Raw genomic sequence first — 24,235 nt, forward strand, 5'->3', positions numbered from 1 at the left:
CAAATAGGGGTGGAGGAGGGGCCTCTGGGCTCCATGTGAATCCACTTCCACATCCCTTGCCTTGTACTCTATGGCTTTCAGGGCTCTCTGGTCTCAGTTTCCTGGATGGGGTCGGAGGATCTCTAATTCCAGAGAGGACCTTCCAGTCCTAAAACCCACAGACTCTTTGAGCCAGGGCAGTGGGGGTTAATGGGGGACAGTGGGTGGGGGCAGAGATGAGCATAGCTTTCCTGTCTGCTCAGACTCTGAGTTTCTGTTTGCAAGGAAGGGAAGAGAAGCATGAGTCTTGCTGTTTAAAAAAATCCAACTCTGAGCATCATAAAAACTAAAATGCTGTTTTGGGGGATCAATGTCTTTCAAACCTCTCTTGTGGACCCCAGGGCCTGAGGGGTGGGGTGGGTGGGGGAGGATACAGCGTCTGTCCCTGGCTGCTTCTTTTCCGCCATCTATCGGCCATCCTTGGAGTTGCAGGGCCCAGGCCAGAAGGTTAGGCAGTGCCCCCGGGGACTGGACGTCCCTGGAGTTGCTGGCACCCCTGGAGTGGTTACGGTGGAGAGAGGCGCACTGGTTAATTAAATGGTAACTGAACAAGTACAAAATTCCCTTCAAAGGGCTTTCTTGCAATCTGTGAAATTTGCCTTGGTTTCCTCATCTGTAAAACGGAGACGGGAATACCTGCCCTCGCTGGTCTTCTGGTGCTGGGTAATGAAATGGCACAGTTCCCAACACCTGTCCTCTCAGGAGAGTATGTCCCCATTGGATTGGCTGACCCAAGAAGTTCATGCAAAAAGGATGGACTGGGGAGTGGAATGGGACATTTTAGAATCTGTTAGGAGATAAATTCCAGCACTGTTGGGATTATTTACTTCCATTCCTTCTTTGCCGTTCTCTCCCTCCATCCCTTCCTTCCAACCACAAAAACAGTGATTCTGAGAGTTTTCTATGGGTTTTGAAAGAATACATGAAAACGCTTTATAAACTGTAAAGGGCTAGCACATATTGAAGTTGTTGTTAATGTTCCAGCAGTGCAGCCTGGTACATAGAGACCGAGACTTTATACAAATGGGGAAGCTGAGTCTGTAAGACTCATGACCACAGGAGTGCAAGGGCCTTTGGGCTTCTGCACCAACTGTTCCCTCTTCCTGCAATACTCTTCTTAGGGTCTTCTCTTGATAGTCACATCTCTGCTCAAATGTCACCTCTTTAGGGAGATTTTGTCTGCTTCCCCAAACTAAAGAATCCCCTTCTTTATGCCCAACATTGATTTTAAACCACCTGTATTTTTTCCCATGGAATTTCTCTTACTGAAATTATCTTATGTATGTAATTGTATGCTGGTTGTTGCCAGATCCTGTAAGCTCTGGGAGAACAGAGGCTTGTCTGTCTTCTTCACTACTATATCTCCAGTGCATAGAACAAACAGTGCTTGGCCTAATGGGTAGTGAATGAATTAAAGGGTGGATGGCTGAGTGGGTGGCTGGGTGGATGGATGGATGGAGTGCAAGACCTCTCCCTTGGTCCCTCCCCAGTGGCCCTCCTGTGACTTCTCTGTGCTTCTTCCCTTGCAGTGAGCATGGAGTTTGGGCGGGCCGTGTGGCTCCGGTTCCACCCGTCAGCCTATCCCCCGTGCCCTCACCCGAGCTTCGTGGCGCACTTGGGTGGTGTGGCTGTGGGCATCACCCTGGGCGTGGTGGTCCTGAGGAACTATGAGCAGAGGCTGCAGGACCAGTCGCTGTGGTGGATTTTTGTGGCCATGTACACCATCTTTGTGCTGTTCGCTATCTTCTGGAACATCTTTGCCTACACCCTGCTGGACCTAAAGTTGCCACCGCCCCCGTAAGGAACTGGAGGACCGAGGTCAGGGAGGGGAGTGAGAAGCAGCATCAGAAAGGAGCACCTGCGTTCTTTTTCTCATCACCAGCTCAGTGAGGCCGTAGAGAAGAGGACAAGAGACACTGAGCCTCTGTAATATTTGGGCTCGGATTTGGGCAGACAGTGGAGGCTCTTTTTTGAAGGGCACATGCTGGAGGAGTTGGATGTGGCTACCTTTGTTCTTCTAGACTGTTCTGAGGACATCAGGCCAGGGTGAAGGCTGGGGTAGGGTGAGAGTGGCCGTTTTCTTGGGCTGGGCTTGTTCCATGTGTTCAGGGGTCCCCTCCCTTGTCACAGATTGGGCAGCAGCCTTCTCCCTCATCCTCCACCCTGAGAGACCCTGAGAGTGTAAGGAAGGCCCAAGCGTGTAGTAGCCAGGCGGGCCCTTGTCCAGCTCAGAGATAATTGCAGGCCAGGAAATGTTCCCTCTACAGCCATTGGGTCTGGAGCTCTGGAGTGGAAGAGAGTCTGGTAGTGGACATATCGACATTGGCCTGGGGGAGCCCAGGGTGCTCTCCTGTGCCTGTTGGTGGGCACTGGGGCGTGGCCTCTAGTGCCTGGGATGGGCGGAGGAGGGAGATGCTGTAACTCCAGGCCCCGCCCTTGCCCTGGGGGTACCCAGTGAGAGGAACCCAAGCAGAAGGGAATAAACTTAATCCCAAATTCCGCCCTGGGGAAGACTTCTCCCTCCCTTTCTCCCAGAATGCTGATGTCTCATACCAGTGCCCCAGCATCCCATGCCCTGCCTTATTTTTAGGGTCTTTTCCTTCTCTTCCATTGCCCTGACCTGCATCATGCCTCGCCTTTGGTTATGGAGACAGTGTTTTGATGTGTGTGTATGTGTCTGTGTGTGTAGTTTGGTGGGTGGAGGTGCCCATGTGATGGGAAAGACTGTGAGGAGAGTTGGAGACTGCAGAGCAATCCTGGGAGAGGCAGTGAGGGTCTGTGGAGGAGTCTAGTGAGAGGAAGGAAGGTGCTGAGAGGTGGGAGGGTGTGGTTGCTGAGGATCCTTGCCTTTAGTAAAGCTTGCGCCTTCTTTCCCATCCCTGTCCCTTCCAGGCGCACCCCTGAGAATCACTGACCAGTGGGAGAACCATCCGTGGTGGAGGGAGACCTCAGCCCTTCCAGGGACCCTCAGGATGCTGAGGTTTTCCTTGCCTTTGCCAAGTGCTGCCCTTGTTTCCCTCTGGAATGGCCTTCATATCTGAAAAGGTTCTGTTCTGTCTCCCTTAAGAGGGAAGGAGCTTTGGGGTGCAAGAGAGTCTGGAGCAGAAATATTGAGGCTCTGTGTCCATTTGAGTTGGTAGAGAGGAGGCTGCACTAAGAGGAATTCCAATGTAGGCAGAAAACTGCTTCTAGAGAAGATTTGTTGGGTGTTTGGATGAGTGTCAGAGGTGAGGACAGCCCGTAGATTCAGATGCTCAGAGGTCAGAGGGGACTTGGAGATTATCAAGTCCATCCCTACCCCCAAGTCACTAGTGGGAAAATGACCCCCTAGCGAGAGCTGGTGCGGGCCCCGAGGGGAGACTGGGGGGAGGGATGACCTTTGACAAAATGTGTCATTCCCTTTATACTGCTTTTGGAACTCCCATCCACTGACAGCCCGGAAGGATGAAGAACCAAGTCTGGGAGGCAGAGGGGCTGCGTTCATGAGGAATGAGGGCAGGAGTGTGGGAACTGCCTTCTGCCAGCCACGTGCTCCTCAGAGCCCTCATGTGCACTGAGGTCCTGAGTCAGCCAGGCAGGCGTTTGGGGGTCTTGGGCCACTGTGGCTTCCTGTCCCCACTGATCACATTAAATGGGCAGAGTTTCCTACTCAGGGGCACCCCCACTCAGCCCCAGGCTATGCCAAGCCCTTCCCTGTCTTTGCCCAGTGCTAAATAGATTGTCCTGGTCCCCACATATGGCCCCTAAAATGCTGCACTGTGCCAACGCTGTGCTGAGGACTGCCAGCCTGAGGTGGCATGGGCCCTGACCTTTGGCTGAGTTTTGTCGGTCTGAGGCATCTTGTCTGTGCCCTGCCAGCCATTCTCTGCCCTACTGAGAGGAGAGTGTAGCTGGAACAGTCAGCTTCTTAGGAGAGGAGACTCTGAGCTGGAATGGGGGCCAAGAAGACTTGGGTAAGGATGGCAAAGGGGGCCTCAGCCATGGGCTTCAGCCACTGCTAACCCTGAGTGGTGCTGTCCCTCCCTGGAGGAGCAGAGGCACCTGGTGCCCTGCTGGAGGCAGGGCCTCCCTTCCAGATCCTGTCCTGGCACCTGGGGGTTCTGGGTTGTGGGTGGAGGGAGCAGGGAGCCACCTCTGCGTTTGTCTGGTGTGGCCTGGAGATGGACCTTCTTCTCTCCGGGGTGAGAAGACTGTGAAGTAGAAGACTCTAGAAAGCCCTCAGAGAAGCACTTAATTCCCTCAGGACTTCAGATGGAAGCTTGTTACCGAGGACTGCCTGAGATGGAAGTCCCATCTCCCATCCTGTTAAGTCTGTCCTCTGAGGTCTGGGACATGCTACGGGAGCCTGTCTACACCTCAGGCCACCAGCCCCAGCTTCTCCCTGTCCAAAAGCAACCCACAAGTTCTTTGTTCTGCTTAATGCCCATCTCCACCACCCTCCCCCAACCATCACTTCTAAGCAGGGCCATGCAGTGGTGACAATAGTCACTTCACACAACCCAGGTCTCTAATCCAGGGCTGGAGACAGCTGTCTGGTAAGAAGGGTTTACATTTTGGTGTCTGGCTTTCTCCTCAGCAGGTCCCTTTGTCCCGTGTTCCCAGCAGCATGTCCCCATCATACTTCCCTCCTCGTCCAATATGGCCGCCCTAGCCAGTGTGCTGGGAAGCAGAGGGTGGTGTGAATCTTCAGGCTGTGGGGGGGAGGTCTGCCTTTCATCCACAGGCTGTAGAAACTGAAAGCTGGGGATTCCCCAAACAGCAGCTATAGATTCCCTCGATGGTTAAACGGAAGAGGAATCACAGAAACTGGGGAAAGGAAAACAAACCTTCAAAGGAGAAATTTCGCTTTAATGACACCATTAATCATTCGTTTTTTAATTAGGAAAAGCTCCCTAATGGGGCACTTTTGCCAGCTAATAGGACTCTCAATTTCCATGAGAACCATTCTTGCCCAGAGGATTAGGGGAGTCATTGCTCACCAAGCTCGGATCTTCCCCTAGTGTCCAATTTCGTTTGCAGATAATGCAGATTCCCGGGTGCAGTGGGAGCCCTTTCCTGGCATCATTCCTGTTGCTCCCAGCGCTGGCTGGAAAGCACCAATACTCCTCTGCCTTAAAAAACAGTGCCCAACACTGAACTTCCCCTCCCCCAAGGACTTGAGTAAGTGGAAAACAAAACAAAACACAAGCTGCAATGTTTGTTTCTAAATATTTTTGTATTGTGTACATTCTGTATATTTTTGTTGTAACATATTATTTGAGCACAGATTCCATTAAAGATTTTTTTTTTTAAGCCATCGGTTATTCAGAAAGTGACTTAAAGGGCTGGCGTTGGAACCTGTTTCCTCTTGGTCTGGGTCAGGGCGGCGGGAACGGGTGGATAGCAGTGGTGCTGGGTCTACGATTTATGCAATAAGGATCCGGGCATCGGTGCTTCGCGCTGGTGTTTCTTGCTTGGTGGTTCTTAACTTTTCTTGAATTACTGAACTCTTTTGAGTTGCTGATGAAAGCTATGATTTCTCTTCCCATAAAAATGCACAGACAATTTTGTGTACAGTTTCTGGGGGTGGGGGGCGGGGCTATGAATAAGGAAACTGATCCATGGCTTCAGGTCAAGAACCTCTGTGCAGGGGCTGGCCTGGTGGCATAGTGGTTAAGTTCACTTGCTCTGCTTCAGTGGCCCAGGGTTCGCAGGTTCAAATCCCGGGGTGTGGTCCCAGGCACTGCTCATCAAGCCATGCTGTGGGGGCGTCCCATATACAAAATGGAGGAAGATTGGCACAGATGTTAGCTCAGGACCAATCTTCCTCAGCAAAAAGAGGAAGATTGGCAACAGATGTTAGCTCAAGGCCAGCCTTCCTCACCAAAAAAAAAAAAGAACCTCTGTGCCAGCTGTTCTGGTGGGTGCCCCCCCTTCCCCTTCCACTCTTACACTATACCCTGGTGAGAAATTAACATTTTGACTATTATTATTGGAGGAATCTCCTTTGAAATGTCCTAGGTACACCCTTCTTTACCCCACTAGCCTAGTCTTTAGGTCTTTCTAGGGGCTGTGAACACCCTGATCTTGAGGAAGGGGTAGGAATGTTCTCAGAGTGAAAGGGCATGGTCGGTTCACATACAGAAGGGGGAAAATAAGAGGACCATAAATGTTCAAGTCTGCTGCTTGGTCAGTTGAACAATCAAGTGGGTTTGCGTGGATAAAGCCTGAGAAAGTGAATTGTTTTCACCAGTTTTTCTCAGCCAATAGCATGGTATGTAGTTTTGCCATTCCTAGCTGTTGAGGATTAAGCTACCCTGTTAAATTCAGCGTGGGAGATGTTTCCCGTAATGATCTTTCATTTTTTGTTTTTTTTAATAATTTTATTTATTTATTTATTTTTCCCCCCAAAGCCCCAGTAGATAGTTGTATGTCATAGTTGCACATCCTTCTAGTTGCTGTATGTGGGACGCGGCCTCAGCATGGCCGGAGAAGCGGTGCATTGGTGCGCGCCTGGGATCCGAACCCGGGACGCCGACAGTGGAGCGCGCGCACTTAACCGCTAAGCCATGGGGCCGGCCCCTCCTGTAATGTTCTTTCACATCAGTTTCCTGTGTATTATTTTAAAATATTTCTAAACGCTGTGGAAGTCATCCCAGAACACACTTTACAGTTCAGGCTAAAGGTCAAAGAACTCACTTCTGTTTGTTTGTAGTGTGGAGAACGGACTTCCCTAGAAGGAAAGTCGGGGAGTCTGAGCACCGGTGTTCCGGGGGGTCAGTTCCAGGCTCTGACACCTGAGGCGTTTAAAGGCAAGCTCCCTGGACAGCCGAAAGCAGTGTAGTTAGCTTTCCTTTGGCCTCCTATCGCTTCCCTCTTCACTGTTCTGGTTCCTCCCTCTACCAGATTCTCAGTCTTCTGCTAACTTAATGTTTACCAATGATAAGATAATTATGAAGATAATTTACTGCGTACCTACTATGTGCTAGGCACTGGATGAGGCATTTTCAATATATTATTCTCATTTAATTGCACAGCCACTTGCTGTGAAGTGGGCGTAAATATTCCCATATTTACACGAGGGGAAGGCTTAGAGAGGTTTAGTAACTTGCTGGTAGTATATGGCATAGCTGGATTCATACCCAAGACTGCCTGGTTCCGAAGTTCATGCTGTCAGCCCTCCGGTGTTTGTATGGGACTTCAAGGACACCCAATTTATAGAGGTGTCAGGGCGTTTGTTGAAAGATACAGCCTCACTGCATTAGGCCTAGGGCCAGCCTGTCACGGTAATGAACCTTGGAACATTCGCTCGGTGTTCACTTAACAGGATGTCCACTTTGTTAGCCCTCCTACAAGTAGTTTATAAGAAGATCCACAGGGCCGGCCCGGTGGCTTAGTGGTTAAGTGCGTGCGCTCCGCTGCTGGCGGCCCGGGTTCGGATCCTGGGTGTGCAGCGACGCACCACTTCTCTGGCCATGCTGAGGCTGCGTCCCACATACAGCAACTAGAAGGATGTGCAGCTATGACATGCAACTATCTACTGGGGCTTTGGGGGGAAAAAATAAATAAATAAAATCTTCAAAAAAAAAAAAAAAAAAGAAGATCCACAGCTATCCATTTCATTACTGCTCCCTATCACCCCTGAGTTCCCGAATCTAGCATTTCTGCCGACTCAGAGAATTTAAAGTCTGTGAGGCACATTAGGAAGTTTGGCAGTTATAGAACCGGAGCTGCCCTCTTAGACCTCCAAGTGGAAAGACTTCATAGAAGCCAGCAGGGTTTCCATTACTAAGAAGACACATGGTTAAGAAACTGTGGTCCTAGCAACTAAATCTTATTTTCAAGAAGCCTGCAGGCTTTCCTGGCATCTGGTATAAGTGGTCCTCTGGTAAAGGACAGGCATTCTGTCATGGTTAATAATGAATGAGAATGAAAGGAAGTGACTTGGGTTATTGAGTTCCACAGGCGTAACTTTACTGGACAATGAGTAAAACATTGTGATGGAAATTGCCCTTACACCCTGCCTGATGCCTCCTGCAAGATGCAGGAAGGTGTATCCCAGCAGGTGATTTGATTTTCTTCAACAAATTCCTTAGCACAACAAGTATAATTTCCTCATAAACTTATTGCAAATTAATAAAAATGTCAGGCTTGGGAATTGAGCTCATTAAACAAAAACGACTGCACTGGTGAGAAGCAAAGTTGTTTTATTATTATTATTACAAATATAATTACAGATACACTGAGACCATTTTTGATACATGACAAACATACATTTCCTCTGTGCATATAGCACACAAATAATACATAAATGTATTCCACACGTGAATAAATCCTTTTTAAAACTTTAAAAGTTAATACATTAGCTTATTAAAATTTGAATACAGTACATGTTTCTGGTCATGAGCTCTTTGAGTTTCTTCTCATGGCCAACAAGATATTCAATTCCATGTCACCACTTTCCTTGTCTACAATAGTGATACACAGTTTGTCACAGACTTTTAAAATAAGACTGTATTGGATATAGCCGTGTAATGTAGTGAGCCTACATTACAAAAAATATATATAAAAGAACATATAAAGAATATATAATTATACCTTGACTATATCCATAAATGACTTGAAGCAGGTAATACATTTGCTTTTAAATGCCATTTACAAAATGGACTCTTGAATGACATGTGAATTTGAAAATGAAAAATATGTTTTCCATACTCAAAATGTTGATGTCCTAATGTTGTTTATTAAAAACACTGATTTCCAAGTGGGCAACCAAGTACATTAGATAAAGTCGGATTAAAGGGTAGTGCCATAAAATTGCTTATTTCCCATATCATTCTGAATTTAATGCTATAAAAAAAAATGCAACTTGGATTTTCTTCTACACTGCCTACACTCCAAGTTATTAAAGTTTAAAACCATATGAAAGCCTTTATGAAGATCCTGAATTGTATTTCTCATTAAAGGAAAAAAATGGCTTGGTGAGTCATGTCCCTAGACTTTTGTAGAAGAGAAAGCAGAAGGCCATTGTCAGTCATTTTGAAAGTTAAAACTCAGCACTTAATGTGAATTTAGATGAGTCTAGGAGAGGATTTTTACGGGCTTGTGTTCCTCTGAGCATCGTGAGGACAGTGAGAACACAAGACTTCTGATCTTCTAAACAAAAATCATTATCAAATGGCTTTATTAAAGAGCTATGCAGAATAAACTGCAATCGTGTGTGTGGCTACAATTGACTTCCATGGGAATTACAAATTGCTCTAGCTGAGGGCACTTTCAATTGATTCAGAGTAAAACAATATGAGGCTTGTAACACATGTACAAAAAACTAAAATCAATGAGTAACTCTAATATGAAGAATCTCCGTTTGCATTCTTTATCTTACAGTTTGCTTGTAAAATTTATGTACTTTGTTTTTTTTTTAACTCTGTTTAAAAACTCCAGCATTTTTATATAAAAGAAAACACAGGCTCTTAGCAAACACCTGTGAACAAATTAATGAAGAAAAGTGATGGGGGCTACTTCTGCAGTAGCTTTCCATCAGAGATAATGTTTTATCTTTAAGCCAGTGCATCTATTTTTAAAGCTCATTTAATTTCTTACACACTCATGATTTATTTGCATATTGACTTAAAAGCTGGCTTCATCATCCCTGCCATTATCAATCAGACAAAAAAATCTATCAAGCACCCACAGGATGCACAGATCTGTCTTTGAAATGATGTCGTGGTGCTAATCTATCCTAAGACTAGGAATACATTTTTTTAAAGAAGCTATAATACATTGAGAAAGAAGTATTATGATTTTTCTGGGAGGAAAAGTTGCTAAATACTGCAGTAAACTCCTAAGAGAAGCCACAAATTATCTCTGAAGTTTTTTAAGCAACAACTCCGTGAAGTTTAGAATTTATGGGACCAGCAATGTACTAAAATCCCACAACACTCACACACATCTATCTAGGACTCAGTGAAGACATTCTTCAGATTTATATGTCTAATTAAGTTAAATTTTAAAAGTACAAAATGAAAAAATCTAGAATGGGTTTCAAATCATCTTAAATAGCAATCCTATGACAATGATAACAACTGCGATTTCAAACACCAAGGTTTGGATGTACAGCGTCGCAAGAGATGTAATTATCTCAAAACATGTGATCAAAAACTTTGGGCAAGAGTTTCTTTCATAAATTCTTCGAGGACGGCTACCACATTTTTGGCTTCGGGCATTTCTTCGTGTTCCACTTTAACAATCTTCAAAAGGATGTCTCCACTACCACAGTTCTTTAGGAACAGGTAACATTTAAACAAAGCATAATGATTCATTTCTGCCTGTCGGATAAATCTCTTCAAATTATTTGTGTCTTGTATAGCCTAGAAAAAGATTACCCAGTGAAATATGCATTTAGTGAGATAATAATGAAGCCTGAAAAATATCTCCTGTCCAACTGAGAACTCAGCATGTGTTGTTGAAATGTTTGCTTTTTATTTTAAATATTTCCATCATTTTTATTGTTAATATGCTTTGCCTTTGGTAGAACAAAATCTCTTATATAAAGTAAAAATACTTTAAAAATCTCCTAGGGCCGGCCCCATGGCTTAGCGGTTAAGTGCGCGCGCTCTGCTGCTGGCGGCCCGGGTTCGGATCCCGGGCGTGCACCGACGCACCGCTTCTCTGGCCATGCTGAGGCTGAGTCCCACATACAGCAACTAGGATGTGCAACTATGACATACAACTATCTACTGGGGCTTTGGGGGAAAAATAAATAAATAAATAATTATTAAAAATCTCCTAAACAAGGTGACAACACTCCTCCCCACCAGAATTTTGAACCCTTAGGCACTGAACTACTTTTTTTGTGCTTTCCAACTAAAATATGTCACAAATTATAAGATTGAGGTCCCTGAGATAAAAGCAAGCATTCAACCCAATTAATTGGAAATGCAATGATATGTACGCAGAAGCCACTGAAAAAGATAAATAAAGTAAATGCCTTCTGAGGATTCTAGTTTTGAAAATGTCCTATTTAACAGACATCACAGCTGCAAAGCAAATTTGTTACTCTGTCACTGGTACTAATTAAAATTCAGATAAAAATTATCTGTGGCACACAGCCAATTAATTACCTTCAGTTTAAAGTTCTCCAATACTTGTCGGAAAAGAAAAGGGTTACCTCCTTCAGCACCATTCAGAAAAGCCTGCATCCAATCCTCACAAAACCGGTTGCTTCCTGTAAAATATTTTTGAAAAATTAAATAAATAAAAATGAAATCCTACAAGCACAAGACATTTATTTATTTTCATTTTTTAAAATTGAGGTATAATTGACATATAACATTAGTTTCAGGTGTACAACATGATTTGATATTTGTATACACTGTGATATTTTTTATTTCTTTATGAAAACACTTATAATGAATTATTTAAGACTTCTATAACACTCTAAAAAAATAGCATACTCACCACCTCACTAAGAAATACCAAAATGGTTGAAGCCCCCATGTGCCTCTTCTCAATTGCATCCCTCTCCTTTCCCATCAGAAAGGATTATCATTCCCATGTATTTCTTTAAACTTTTGCCACATACTTTTTTATCTCTAAGCACTATATAGTATTATTCTGCATATGTTAAACTCTATGTATTTTTCTTTAATGGCTGTTTCACTAAATAGTATGTTTGTGAGCTATACTGAGACATGTAGCTCTAGCTCATTTATTTTCACTGCTATATAATATTCCATTGTATGACTACAGTAGTTTATCACTTTTCCTGTTGATAGACATTTATGTTGCTTCCAATTCTTTGCTATTTCAAACAATGCCTTTATGAACATTTTTGTATTTGTCTCCTTATATACATATACAAGAGCTTCTCTGTATACCTAGGAGTAGAATTGCAAGGCATGACATGATTTCCATGTTTAGAATTGCTATTGTTTTTGCTGAGTTTAGGATAAATATGTAAAACTGCACAAGGCAGGAAGGATAAGTTTGTATCATTTGTTCTCAGTGCAAAAATGGAGACTCACAAGAGCCCCAGGAAGGCTGCTCCAGAGGTCGTGGCTCACCTGCATTGTAGAACTGAGGCTGGGAGCTACTGCAGTCGATGATCACAGACTTGTGCTGCTCCTCCGTCATGGCCATGCACAAAGATGTCATGGTGCCTTCGTGAATAAGGCCTTGAAGACTGGCTACACTCAGAAACCTGCCACATACACAAGTCCTTTTCTACAAACAACATTGCAGGATGGGAAGGAGAAAGCAAATTCATTCTACACTAGGAGAGTTTTAAAAACGTAAATATCAGACTTGCTGTGGAAAAGCTTTTCTCTCTGCAAAACTGTTCTTTACCTGTTAATGTCTCTCTTTGTTTTTTCATCTGATTCTTTAACCTCAACAGGAGTATAACTCAGAGCCTAAGAAAGAAAAATAAAGCCTAATTGATACATGTATTCCAGTTTTCCTTATTGAGCAGCTACTCGTGACTAGACGTCACCTTCCCCCAGTAACCCCCGCACCAGACGATGCTTGATGGGCACTGCCCAGGAGCTCACCAGAGCCTTGTTCAGCTGCTGCTCACTAACAGCCTGAAACTTGGCTGTACCACCGAGTCTCATGGGACCATCCAGTCTCAGCTGCATCTACCCACCACATATTTAAATGAAAAATCTAGCCATTTACTCAAGTTTTCCCCATTGTCTGGATATTTGAATGAATTTTTCATTTTTTATCTGGACATTTTTATATAGTTAAAATCACTTTGGATTTTGGTTTTCCTTCTCAAATTGTTTTGGAAATTATACTTCTCCCAGATCACTTCAAAAAGTAATTATATAAAAATGTTTTATATGGGCCGTCCCTGTGGCTTGGTGGTTAAGTGCGTGCGCTGCGATGCTGGCGGCCTGGGTTCGGATCCCGGGTGCGCATCGAGGCACCACTTCTCTGTCCATCCTGAGGCCGAGTCCCACATACAGCAACTAGAAGGGTGTGCAGCTATGACATACAACTATCTACTGGGGCTTTGGGGGCAAAAAATAAAATAAATAAAATCTTTAAAAAAATAAATAAATAAATAAATAAACAAATAAAAATGTTTTATCCCATTAGGAAGACTCAGCCAGGATTTGCAATTCTACCTTAGTAACGTAACTTTCTAGATCTGAGTAAACAGACTGTGGTCTATGCTGATTGCAAGCATAGTTTGCATGAAAATTCATCGGGGAAAAAGTAACGTTCAGAGAAAATGAGTATGTCTTTAAATAATCCAAACTCTGCCAAAGTGATTCTCTATTAAGGAAATGCTTTTGTTTGGGCAATACTTACGGCGTGTAGCAGAAAGGTAAGCTTCTCCTGAAAGAGAAGAACAACCCTTTGGATTGGGCACACAACATCCTCAAACCAGCTGCTCAGGTAGGACTTTATGTGGTTCTCCAAGCCCCTTTCCTAGATCAAGACAGAATGTCATTTGCTTTAACATAAGCCTTCACCTTAGTGGACTTAACATTTTCTTCACAATACTGTTAACAGTGAAAGAACTGGGAACAGATACCTTTTTTAAGCTACCACCACCAACTCAGAAAAAGGAATTGTGATATAACTTTCCTGGGCTTGTTAGGCAGAGTGGGGATTGATTCTATACTGAATTTCTTAAAAACACACTAAGAAATGCATTATATGATATGAAGAGATTGAATTAATAGGGTTCCATGCTATTTCTACACTGGGAGGAGTTGGGCATTTACATGTCCATCTCCCCCCACTATACTGTGTACTCACTGGAGATACTCTCTTAATAATCCTCGTCTCCCAGCACCTGGTACAGTGTCTGAAACATCCATGTATGAGCTTATTAGGTGCCTGTTGAATGACTGAAGGAATGTAGACAGACAGTTCACTCACACTCAAAATACGAATAGAGAAGGATACAAGTTAACCCATCAAAGCACTCAAGCCCACTCCAGTTGTCAGACATGCTGCCATGAGCACATCTGGCTTTCTAGGCTGTGCTGCTCTCTGGGGACTAGTGGAATAGTTCTAGTCTGGGAGAGCAGCTCGCCCTAGACTTGTATCCCTGGTTTACTCCTGTGCTATCCTTTCCTCTCTCGCAGTGTCCTGTAAGCGCATGACAAGTAAAAGGAATTATTACCTCATGTAATGGGTAGTAACTTTATAAAAGTTATGACTTTAACCACTGCCGCAAGGTGAATGCATAGTTTTTAAAGGGTTTGGATAAATTAATCCATATGGATGTATCTAATTAATAAAAGATAGATTAATGAGAAGTGGAATATTTCTAAAAATCTTTGATGTTGAGTTCAAGGACAGTCATACCATTGCATAGCATGTCTCTGGTGCCAGAAGCTTCATGGACCATTAGTTCTGACCAGATTATAAATCTTATGTGCCTAGAAATCAAGGAAAGAGCCGCCCCTTCCTCACTTAGCATGTTACCATACAGCAGTGAATTTAATGGACTGAATTTTTCATGGGTGCAAAACATCAGAAGCAGTCTTGTGAAACTTACAGCACTTTTAGGACTATGTTCCCTGCTTCCCTTCACAATCACCTTTCTACGAGCCCACAAAGTAGCATATTTTTAGAAGTCAGGTGTCTTTGTGTCCACCTATATGATTTGACAAGTATAGCAGTTAAAGTATGTTAAGCATCTCAGTCTTAAAAAACTATTAACTTGGGGCTGGCCTGGTTGCATAGTGGTTAAGTATGCGCACTCCACTTCAGCGGCTTGGGGTTCGCAGGTTCAGATCCCAGGCGCAGACCTATGCACTGCTCATCAAGCCATGCTGAGGCAGCATCTCATATACAAAGTAGAGGAAGATTGGTACAGATGTTAGCTCAGCGACAATCTCCCTCAAGCAAAAAGAGGAGGATTGGCAACAGATGTTAGCTCAGGACCAATCTTCCTCACACACACAAAAAACTATTAACTCAATCATCTTACCTCACAGTTCATGTTATTTTTCAGCCCTTGAATGTACTTGTCCAATTCAAGCCTGAAAGTATGTTCTTAAGGAAGCAATAAAGGATGAATCAAGACAGCATCATTTTATCTCTCAATAGGAAATACAAAATCTCTCAAATAATGCAAACTGTAAATTAAAACAACTCAAGACAAACTGGCTGTATGAAGGTATGAAATTCAAGTAAATACATAAGAGGTCAAAAAGCTTTCTGGAGGTTAGTAGTAATACCCCTCCACTCGTCTTCCCACATTTTCCTTCCTAATCTCCTCAAAGACCAAAGAAAGGATATAGCTCAAGTCCTTTCTCAGACCCTCCTAAAAAACAGACCACAAACTCTGAAGGGTTATGTCCAGAGTCCATTGTTGCTGTTTCAGGAAGCAGTTTTTCATGTTGGAAAAGGCAGTAATAACAACCGACACGGTAACCTGGAATTCTGGAAAAGAAAGAAAAAGGTAAAATGTATTATTTTGATAACTCATGCATCCAATTTTGTGGACTGCTTGGAACCCCTGTCATCTCGATCTGGCAATACTGATAGATTGCTAATGCTGTTATATTGCCCAGACTTCTCCTTGGTTTACTTGTAACAGCAGAGGAAAATGAGTGTACATCATGATGGGCTTTAGCTAAAGAAGCACCTAACAAACATGGAATTTCTTTGAATTCTCCTATCTGATGTGAAAATTCATGCACATGTCACTCTCTTTCATAGTATATCCATATTTACCTAACTATAAGCAAGTTCTCTCCCTTCCCCAAACCTTCACAAATCATTGAAGCTCCAGGCAGATACGACATGTTTATCCTGTGGCCTTATCTTTGGGCTGTGGCCTCATACTCTTGAGGGGACTTGATGCCAACATCATGTTCTGAAGTGAACTACAGCCAGGGGTGTAATGGAAAGACAGCTGGAATTCAACTGGGGACGTCTATGTTTAAGTCTGAACTTTATCGATGTGAGCAGCCTTCGGAACTTAACTTCTCTGAGTTTATTTCCTCATCTGCAAATGAAAGGAAGAGTATCTGCTCTATTGCCCCTTTGTAGGGAGAATGGCATCAAAGTTTGCGAAAGCACTTTACAAACTGCAAAGTATACAATTTTAGTTTTGGTAATTAACTCTTTTTTTCCAAGCACAATACTAAGTAAGTACACTTAGGAAGCTCTGCCATTCAATTAATTTCAGTCCACAAATGTTTATGTGTGAGGCCCAGCGCTCAGGCTGCCAGAGAACAAAGATGAACTCCACAGGTCTAGTAGGAGGCTGATCTTTTGGAGTTTCTCATCACTTCTCATATTTAGTTCAGAAATAAAAACCCAAGACACAGCACATTTTACACTTACCTCAGCTCCACAGATGCAACATTCCCCAGCCCTTCAAAGACCGCTCCCTTCGAGAGACGCTTAGCAATGAAACTGCGCAGCTCCGGCTCCACTTCAGATGGAAGATTAGTATCCGCCAAGGAGAGGCTTGACAATGAAAGACACACATTCCTTACCGGTGGACCACAGCATTCACATCCCATAAGTCAGACAGGATATCACTAAACCCCAGAGACTCTTGAAGGACTTGCAAAAGCTTTCTATCTGACTCCCATTGGTGAGGCTTCTAGGAATGTATGTCACCAAGCAAGATCTACCTCATCAAACAATTTAAAACAGTCCTGTCTTTCCAGCTCATTCTCTCTAGGATTATGACTCCCCCGGGACTCCCAACCCACTGACTTTACCTCTTTTTCAAAGTCCCTCAAGTTTCTCGTCTCCTCACTTCCCTCCTCCTCACCCCGCTGAAATTCCACAGTCAGTCATTATAATCACACCATTGCACGTATTCTCACTCAAGCCCTCTGTTGTTTTCACCTCACGGTACTTGCTTAGCAAAACTTCATCTCTGGTTAGTCCCGCTTTCTACCTACTCTGCAGCTGCACCTGTGCAGCTGAATGTGGTTGGACAAAAACCCACAACCACAGTGTCTAGTCTCATTTCAAATGAATGGTCACTAGCTTTGAGTGGGCCCTTACTGCCGCCCAGCTATCTCTACATTCCCTGGTTCACTCACTCTTCTCTCCTAGACCACTCTTTCATGCCTCCTCTTCTTTCTTCAATCCTCCAACTACCTATTACCCGTGAATAAACACACCAGCTTAGTGATTGTTTATGAGCTAAAAATAAAAATTTCAGTTTGGTTTACATTAGAATATAACAGAGACTAGAATTTGCATATGCAGTAAGAAAAGGTCTTCTGTCATCAAAATTCCCAATAGAGAATATGAACTCAATACTTCTCAAGGTCTTTTGTTTTATATTATGAAAATTTCAAACATATAAAAAGTAGAGAGACGAAAACTATAAAACATTTCTGAAAGAAATTGAAGAAGACACAAAGAAATGGAAAGATATTCCGTGCTCTTGGAGTGGAAGAATTAACATAGTTAAGATGTCCATACTTCCTAAAGCCATCTATAGATTCAATGCAATCCCTATCAAAGTTCCAACAACATTTTTCACAGAAATAGAACAAAGAATCTTAAAATTTATATGGAACAACAAAAGACCCCGAATAGCTAAAGGAATCCTGAGAAAAAAGAACAAAGCTGGAGGTATCACACTCCCTGATTTCAAAATATACTACAAAGCTATAGTAACCAAAACAGCATGGTACTGGCACAAAAACAGACACACAGATCAATGGAATAGAATCGAAAGCCCAGAAATAAACCCACACATCTATGGACAGCTAATCTTTGACAAAGGAGCCAAGAACATACAATGGGGAAAAGAAAGTCTCTTCAACAAATGGTGTTGGGAAAACTGGATAGCCACATGCAAAAAAATGAAAGTAGACCCTTACCTTACACCATGCACAAAAATTAACTCCAAATGGATTAAAGACTTGAATGTAAGACCTGAAACTGTGAAACTTCTAGAAGAAAACATAGGCAGTACGCTCTTCCACATCGGTCTTAGCAACATCTTTTCAAACACCACATCTGACCGGGCAAGAGAACCAATAGAAAAAATAAACAAATGGGACTACATCAAACTAAAAAGCTTCTGCACAGCAAAGGAAACCATCAACAAAACGAAAAGACAACCTAACAATTGGGAGAGGATATTTGCAAACCATACATCTGATAAGGGCTTAATCTCCAAAATATATAAAGAACTCATGCATCTCAACAACAAAAAAACTACCAACCCAATTAAAAAATGGGCAAAAGACCTGAACAGACATTTCTCCAAAGAAGATATACAGATGGCCAACAGACACATGAAAAGATGTTCAAAATCACTAACTATCAGGGAAATGCAAATCAAAACTACAATGAGATATCACCTCACGCCCGTCAGAATGGCTATAATTAACAAGACAGAAAACAATATGTGTTGGAGAGGATGTGGAGAGAAGGGAACTCTCATACACTGCTGGTGGGAGTGCAAACTGGTGCAGCCACTATGGAAAACAGTATGGAGATTCCTCAAAAAAATCAAGGATAGAACTACCATATGATCCAGCTATTCCACTGTTGGGTATTTATCCAAAGAACTTGAAAACACCAATTTGCAAAGGTACATGCACCCCTGTGTTCATTGCAGCGTTATTCACAATAGCCAAGACTTGGAAGCAACCTAAGTGCCCATCAAGGGACGAATGGATAAAGAAGATGTGGTATATATACACAATGGAATACTACTCAGCCATAAGAAACGATGAAATCCAGCCATTTGTGACAACATGGATGGACATTGAGGGTATAATGCAAAGTGAAATAAGTCAGAGGGAGAAGGTCAAATACCGTATGATTTCCTTCATTAAGTAGTAGATAATAACAACAATAAACAAACACATAGGGACAGAGATTGGATTGGTGGTTACCAGGGGGGAAGGGGGGAGGGAGGAGGGTGAAAGGGATAATTCGGTACATGTGTGTGGTGATGGGTTGTAATTAGTATTTGGGTGGTGAACATGATGTAGTCCATGCAGAAATAGAAGTACAATGATGTACACCTGAAATTTTTACAATGTTATAAACCAATGTTACTGCAATAAACAAAAAATTAAAAAAAAAAAACATTGATGTTTAAATAATAATTTAACCTTATATTTCTGAAATAAACTCCAATTAGTTATGAGTTAAAAAAAAAAAATAAATAAATAAAAAGTAGAGAGAATAGTATAATGAACCCACATGTACGCACCACCCAGTCTTGACAATTATCAGCTTATAGCCAATCTTGTTTCATTTGTACCCCCACGCTGTCTGCACCCTTCCACCTCCCAGATTTATTTTGAAGCAAGTCCCAGGCATCACATCATTTCATCCGTAAGTTTCTCACTAGGCATCTCTAAAAGATGGGGACCTAAAAAAAAATTATATATATATATATCCATATCTATATCTATGTATACATACAACAACACTATTAGAACACGTGAAAAATTCCTTACATCATCCATTAGCCAGTCAGTGAACATAGTATTTTTGTTTTAAACCCTACTTTGCATCTTGTTAAAGTTCATTCATTCATTCACTTAATAAATATGTATTAAATGTCTACCCTGTGCCAGGTACCACTCAAAGTACTGGGTAAGGAGACATCAATGAACAAAAGAGACAACAATCCCTGCTGTCCTGGAGTTTACATTCTGTGTGCAGCAGAGGAGCTATGAAAGGGTATGCAAAGGGGAAAAAAAGGAGGATTTTAAATTTCTTGACACCCATATGATATTGAATATTTACTGAAGTTCCAATCAAGAAACTCAGAGTACTTGTCTCTAGCTGATCACCAGGGGTACTATCAGTATTTGGATCCGCCCCAGCCTTGAATGAATGAACTCATGAGGAACTCAAAATGAGGTTCCTAGGGGATAGGTGTGCTCGATGGTTTGACTCGGTAAAAGCCGAGCGGAAACAGGGTACCCACTGACATCTACAGGCCAGAGATGCACAGAAGATAAAAGCACACGCATGAGTTATGGTCGAGCTGCTTTTACCTGAAATCCTCACCAGAGGGAGTTTCTGCATTTGTGCCACTTGGGCTTCCATCATCACTGTCCCCTCGCTGCTGTGCCAATCTGCACGCCACAAAAGCAATACAGTTATCGATTATGGGCTCCAACTCCAGCGGAGTATGGGGGGTCCCCCGCCCCGGCAAGCAGGGTACGGCCGAACAATCAACTAAAAATGCTGCAAGGTAGAAGTGCCTGGATCCTCCACTGCCTGTCACCTTGCCAGGGAAAACCCAAAAAACAGTGCTGACAAGAGCCCCTTCTCTCTCCAGGCCACCTAAGGGGTGGAGGAAAGGCTAAATTAAATATCCATAAGAGTCAAGGAAGTGTCCTCTTAATAACAGACTTCACAGGGCCAAGAGAGCCCCAGGAAAGCCGGCCAGGGCGGAGGAAAAAGAGGCCGCAAGGCCTGAGGATAACCAGAAGGTGGGCGTGGGGGTGGGGACGCGTGGGGGAAACGGAGGAAAGTGGGAGAGAACAACCGGAAGAGCAGGGGGTGGAAACTGACATTACCGAGTGTGCGAGGCACTGCGCTAAACAAAGGGCGGGGGCGACAGGAAGGGGACAGGGACAGATGGAGCGCAAAGGCTGGGAGGGCCGGGCACAAAGTCCAGGATGGGGCCCGGGAGGTCCGGCGGGAGGCGAGGAGGGCCCTCAAGGCCAGAGACCTTGGCCGGGAGAGGAGAGGACGGCGTTTGGGAGCGGCCAGGCTGCCGGGCCGGGGACGGGATGCGGGGCCCCAGGGGCGGCCGGGCGCTGCACCTGCTTCCGCGGTAGCTGTAGAGACAGTAGTGGCTGCTGGGCGGCGGCTCGAGTCTCCGCTCCTCGGCGGAGCCACCCTCCTCGCTGCTCTCTAGCTCCTTTTCATCCCCATCCAGCGATTCCTGCAAAGAGGGGAGCATCTCGGCAGCCTCTGAGTGGCCCTGTGTCCCCGCCAAACCGCTCCCCCGCTGCCGTACAGTCCTCGGTGGCCGGGCTCGTCCGGCTCGCGGCCCTCGCACGCCTGCGTTCCGCTGCTTTCCACGGGTTCCCGGGCGAGGAAGCTGACCTAGGAGAGCTTCTCGCCCCGCACGGGCTAGCGGGCGTACTCAATTTACCTTCACGGAAAAACCTACCCCATTTCTCTTTGAGCTCCTTTTTCTCCTCTGTCTATGGTTTAAGACGGCAAGCAGACTTAGAATAAAGCTCCTCTCCTCCATCTTTTTATTGCGCGCGAACACACACGCACACCAGTTTGATCAGAAATTTAGGAATTTAAAATGAAGTGCCCACCCCCAAAAAAGGTGAAAATATGAGAGAATGCTTTTTTAATTCTTGAAGAGGCCTTTCTAAAGATAACAAAACACTTAGAAGCCATATGGGGAAAGATTAATAAATCTGACTAGTAACAACTAAAAATTTCTGTGTGGCCCAAAATCAAAACACAAATGACAAACTAGGAAAAATATTTGCAACATATATAATAGATGAAGGACTGTCATTCATCAGTAAACAAAAAAATAGACAATGGGCAGTTCACAGAAGAAGAAATAAAAATGATGAATACATAAATAAAATGCTCAACTTCAAATAAAATTGATGGTATATTGTACTATTTTTCACCCAGCAGATTAGCAGAGATTTAAAAGTTTGATAATATCCTGTGCTGAGGTGTATAAGGAAGCAGGCATTCTCATAAACAGTTGATAGAAACAAAATTAATCCACATGCTTTGGAAAGAAATTTGAAAGTATCAGTATTTTAAATGCACATACCCTTTGACTATTAATGCAACACCAGGACATCAACAAATAGATGCACTCACGTAAGTGTGAAAATACATGAATCTAAAGATATTCCTTGCAATACGGTTTGTAATGATGAAAAACTGAACACAATATGAACGTTAGTCAATAGGGGACTGATTAAATAAGTTATGGTACATGCAGTGGTACGCAGAATGACGACTCCCCCAAAATGTCCACATTCTAATCTCTGAAACCTGAGAATATGTTACTGCACATAGCAAAAGGGACTTTACAGATATGATTAAATTAAGGCTCTTGAAATGGGAACGTTATTTTGGATTATCTAAACGTGCCTAATGTAATCACAAGAGTCTTTATAACAGGGAGGCAGGAGATCAGAGAGAAGGCAATTGTGACACCTAAAGCGGGAGACTGGAGTGATTTGGGACCGCAAGCCAAGGAATTTGGGCACTCTCTAGAAGCTAGAAAAGGCAAAAAACAGATTCTCCCCGAGAGCCTTCAGAAGGAATGCAGCCCTGCCAACCCATTTCAGACTTTTGACTCCCAGAACTGTAATATAATAAATTTGTGTTGTTGTAAGCCACTGAATTTGTGGTAATTTGTTATAGCAGCAATAGGAAACTAATGTGCATGTGTACCAGAAGACTATGCAGCTATTAAAAAGAATGAATTAGACTATGTGCACATATGGAGAGACAATCCAGTATTTAAGATTTTGTCCTAAAAGAGCTGGCAACACAACTGAAGAGAGAAGGCATACACATGGGAAAGGGCAGAATGTGATTACTGACAAAAAGTAATGTGGGCAGTCAGGGTGATCTTAGGAACCTCATTACCAGCCTCTTGACCATCTATGATCATAATCTGAGGACATTAGTCTTCACTAGTTGGTCTATCAACTGCCAACAGCAATAATAATATCAATATAGCATTATAGTTTAATAGTTGCCAGTTATTTAGCAGTAACCATGGGCCAGGATATTTACCTATTTTATTTCATTTATCCTTAGACCAACTCTGTAACAGAGGGGTTTATCCTCATTTTATAGATGAGGAAACTGAGGCTCAGTCAATATAAGTGATCAAACTGTGTCTATCTGACTCCCAAATCCATATTCAACTATTTTATACCGTATTCTCCTGCTTGGGTCTTAGAAACTACAGAGAATAAGGCTCTAATACGATGATGTACAGGGGCCTTCATAATCTAGCCTCTACCTGCCACTCTGACTTCATTTTCTATCACCTTGCCCCTTGCTCACTGCATCCTGGTGATTTCTTGGTGTTTCTCAAACACTTCAATTTTTTTTTGCACTTTAACAGTCTTTCATTTTTTGTGTGTGAGGAAGATCAGCCCTGAGCTAACATCTGATGTCAATTCTCTTCTTTTTTCTGAGGAAGACTGGCCCTGAGCTAACGTCATGCCCATCTTCCTCTACTTTATATGGGATGCCACCACAACATGGCTCGACAAGCAGTGCATCGGTGCGCGCCCAGGGTCCAAACCAGCGAATCCTGGGCTGCCGCAGTGGAGCGCGCGGGCACTTAACCGCTTGCGCCACCGGGCCGGCACGCCCTAATGGTCTTTTAATTTGCTCTTCTCTCTGCCTGGAATGCCCCCCAGATACTTGCATGTCTTCTTCCTTCATATCATTTATGTCTCTGCACAAATGTCACCTCCTGAGAGAGACCTCTGATTGCCCTAGACAATACGTCCCACACACACCTCCACTGCCATCCCATCAGTCTCTATCCTGGACACTCTTCCTGCTACACTACCCTACTTCACACCAGTTTCTTCTCTCACCCAGATTACTGTCACATTCTCTACCATCTGCCTCTCTCTCAACCTCCACTAATCTACTGTTCACACTGCAGCCAAAATGATGTTTCCAAAACTCAGATCTAATTCAGCTCCATACCTACTAACTCTGTGACCTTACACGAATTAATTCAACTCTCTTAAGCCTCTTTTTCTTCATCTACATTAACAGGGTGTTAATAATGGCACCTACAGCACAGGCTTGTTGAGGCAAGTAAATGCAAAACTTACCACAATGCCTGGCACACGATAAGAGCTCCATGGATGCCTATTATTTTTTCCTTTTAAGAGTAACTTACATTATTAGTTATTTCCATATGCCAAACTCTAAGAGCAGCCAAACGAAGTTTAAGTGACTTGCCCAGTCATGCATGTGGGGAGCGGCACCGGTGGGAAATGAACCCAAGCACTGGACTCTTAATCACCTATACTCTCACTTGCATTATTCTCTAATTGTCCTCTTAAAACTCCTCCGTTGCTTCCCAGAGACTTCAGCAGGAAGTCCAACTCAGACTGCTTCTGGGATCTCCGGAAGTCGTATTTGCCAGCCTTCCTACGACTGTCTTGCCACCAGCCCCTTCACTGGGAGCTTCGGCCCTACTACCACTAACTTTTTTCAGGGGCTCAGCCTCAAAAACTTGCACTTCTTGCTCCCCTAG

General features: G+C 43.6%; 2 protein-coding genes across 7 annotated transcripts in view; one reads left to right on the plus strand and one right to left on the minus strand.

The window, feature by feature from the left end:
• The window catches only part of RHBDL3 (rhomboid like 3), a 48,161-nt gene extending 42,826 nt beyond the window's left edge, over window positions 1-5,335 (plus strand). For 3 of the 5 annotated variants that reach the window (XM_004441895.3, XM_014796396.2, XM_087440782.1), the window contains one exon: window positions 1,569-5,335. In XM_004441895.3, the coding sequence (XP_004441952.1) occupies window positions 1,569-1,840 (272 nt within the window). In that variant the 3' untranslated portion in view covers window positions 1,841-5,335. The remainder of the gene's footprint in view (window positions 1-1,568) is intronic. The other 2 variants (XM_087440781.1, XM_087440783.1) reach the window with 1 other exon arrangement.
• Window positions 5,336-8,208: 2,873 nt separating this feature from the next.
• On the minus strand, window positions 8,209-21,387 carry C16H17orf75 (chromosome 16 C17orf75 homolog). 2 transcript variants are annotated; one of them, XM_004441894.3, is made up of 10 exons: window positions 20,769-21,380; window positions 19,992-20,072; window positions 16,339-16,464; window positions 15,286-15,429; window positions 14,975-15,032; window positions 13,339-13,458; window positions 12,367-12,431; window positions 12,084-12,220; window positions 11,142-11,245; window positions 8,209-10,388 (listed from the first exon to the last, which is right to left on the minus strand). In XM_004441894.3, the coding sequence occupies exons 1-10, from the start codon at window positions 20,906-20,908 to the stop codon at window positions 10,173-10,175; spliced, it is 1,191 nt and encodes a 396-aa protein (XP_004441951.2). In that variant the 5' UTR covers window positions 20,909-21,380; the 3' UTR covers window positions 8,209-10,172. The 2 variants fall into 2 exon arrangements, with proteins under 2 accessions (XP_004441951.2, XP_087296910.1); XM_087440784.1 differs by lacking the exon at window positions 19,992-20,072 and having other exon boundaries at window positions 20,769-21,387.
• Window positions 21,388-24,235: the final 2,848 nt, after the last annotated feature.

This window comes from Ceratotherium simum, chromosome 16 (genome assembly GCF_057802395.1).
Source record: "Ceratotherium simum simum isolate JZ-2026a chromosome 16, ASM5780239v1, whole genome shotgun sequence".
Classification (NCBI taxonomy): Eukaryota; Metazoa; Chordata; class Mammalia; order Perissodactyla; family Rhinocerotidae; genus Ceratotherium; species Ceratotherium simum.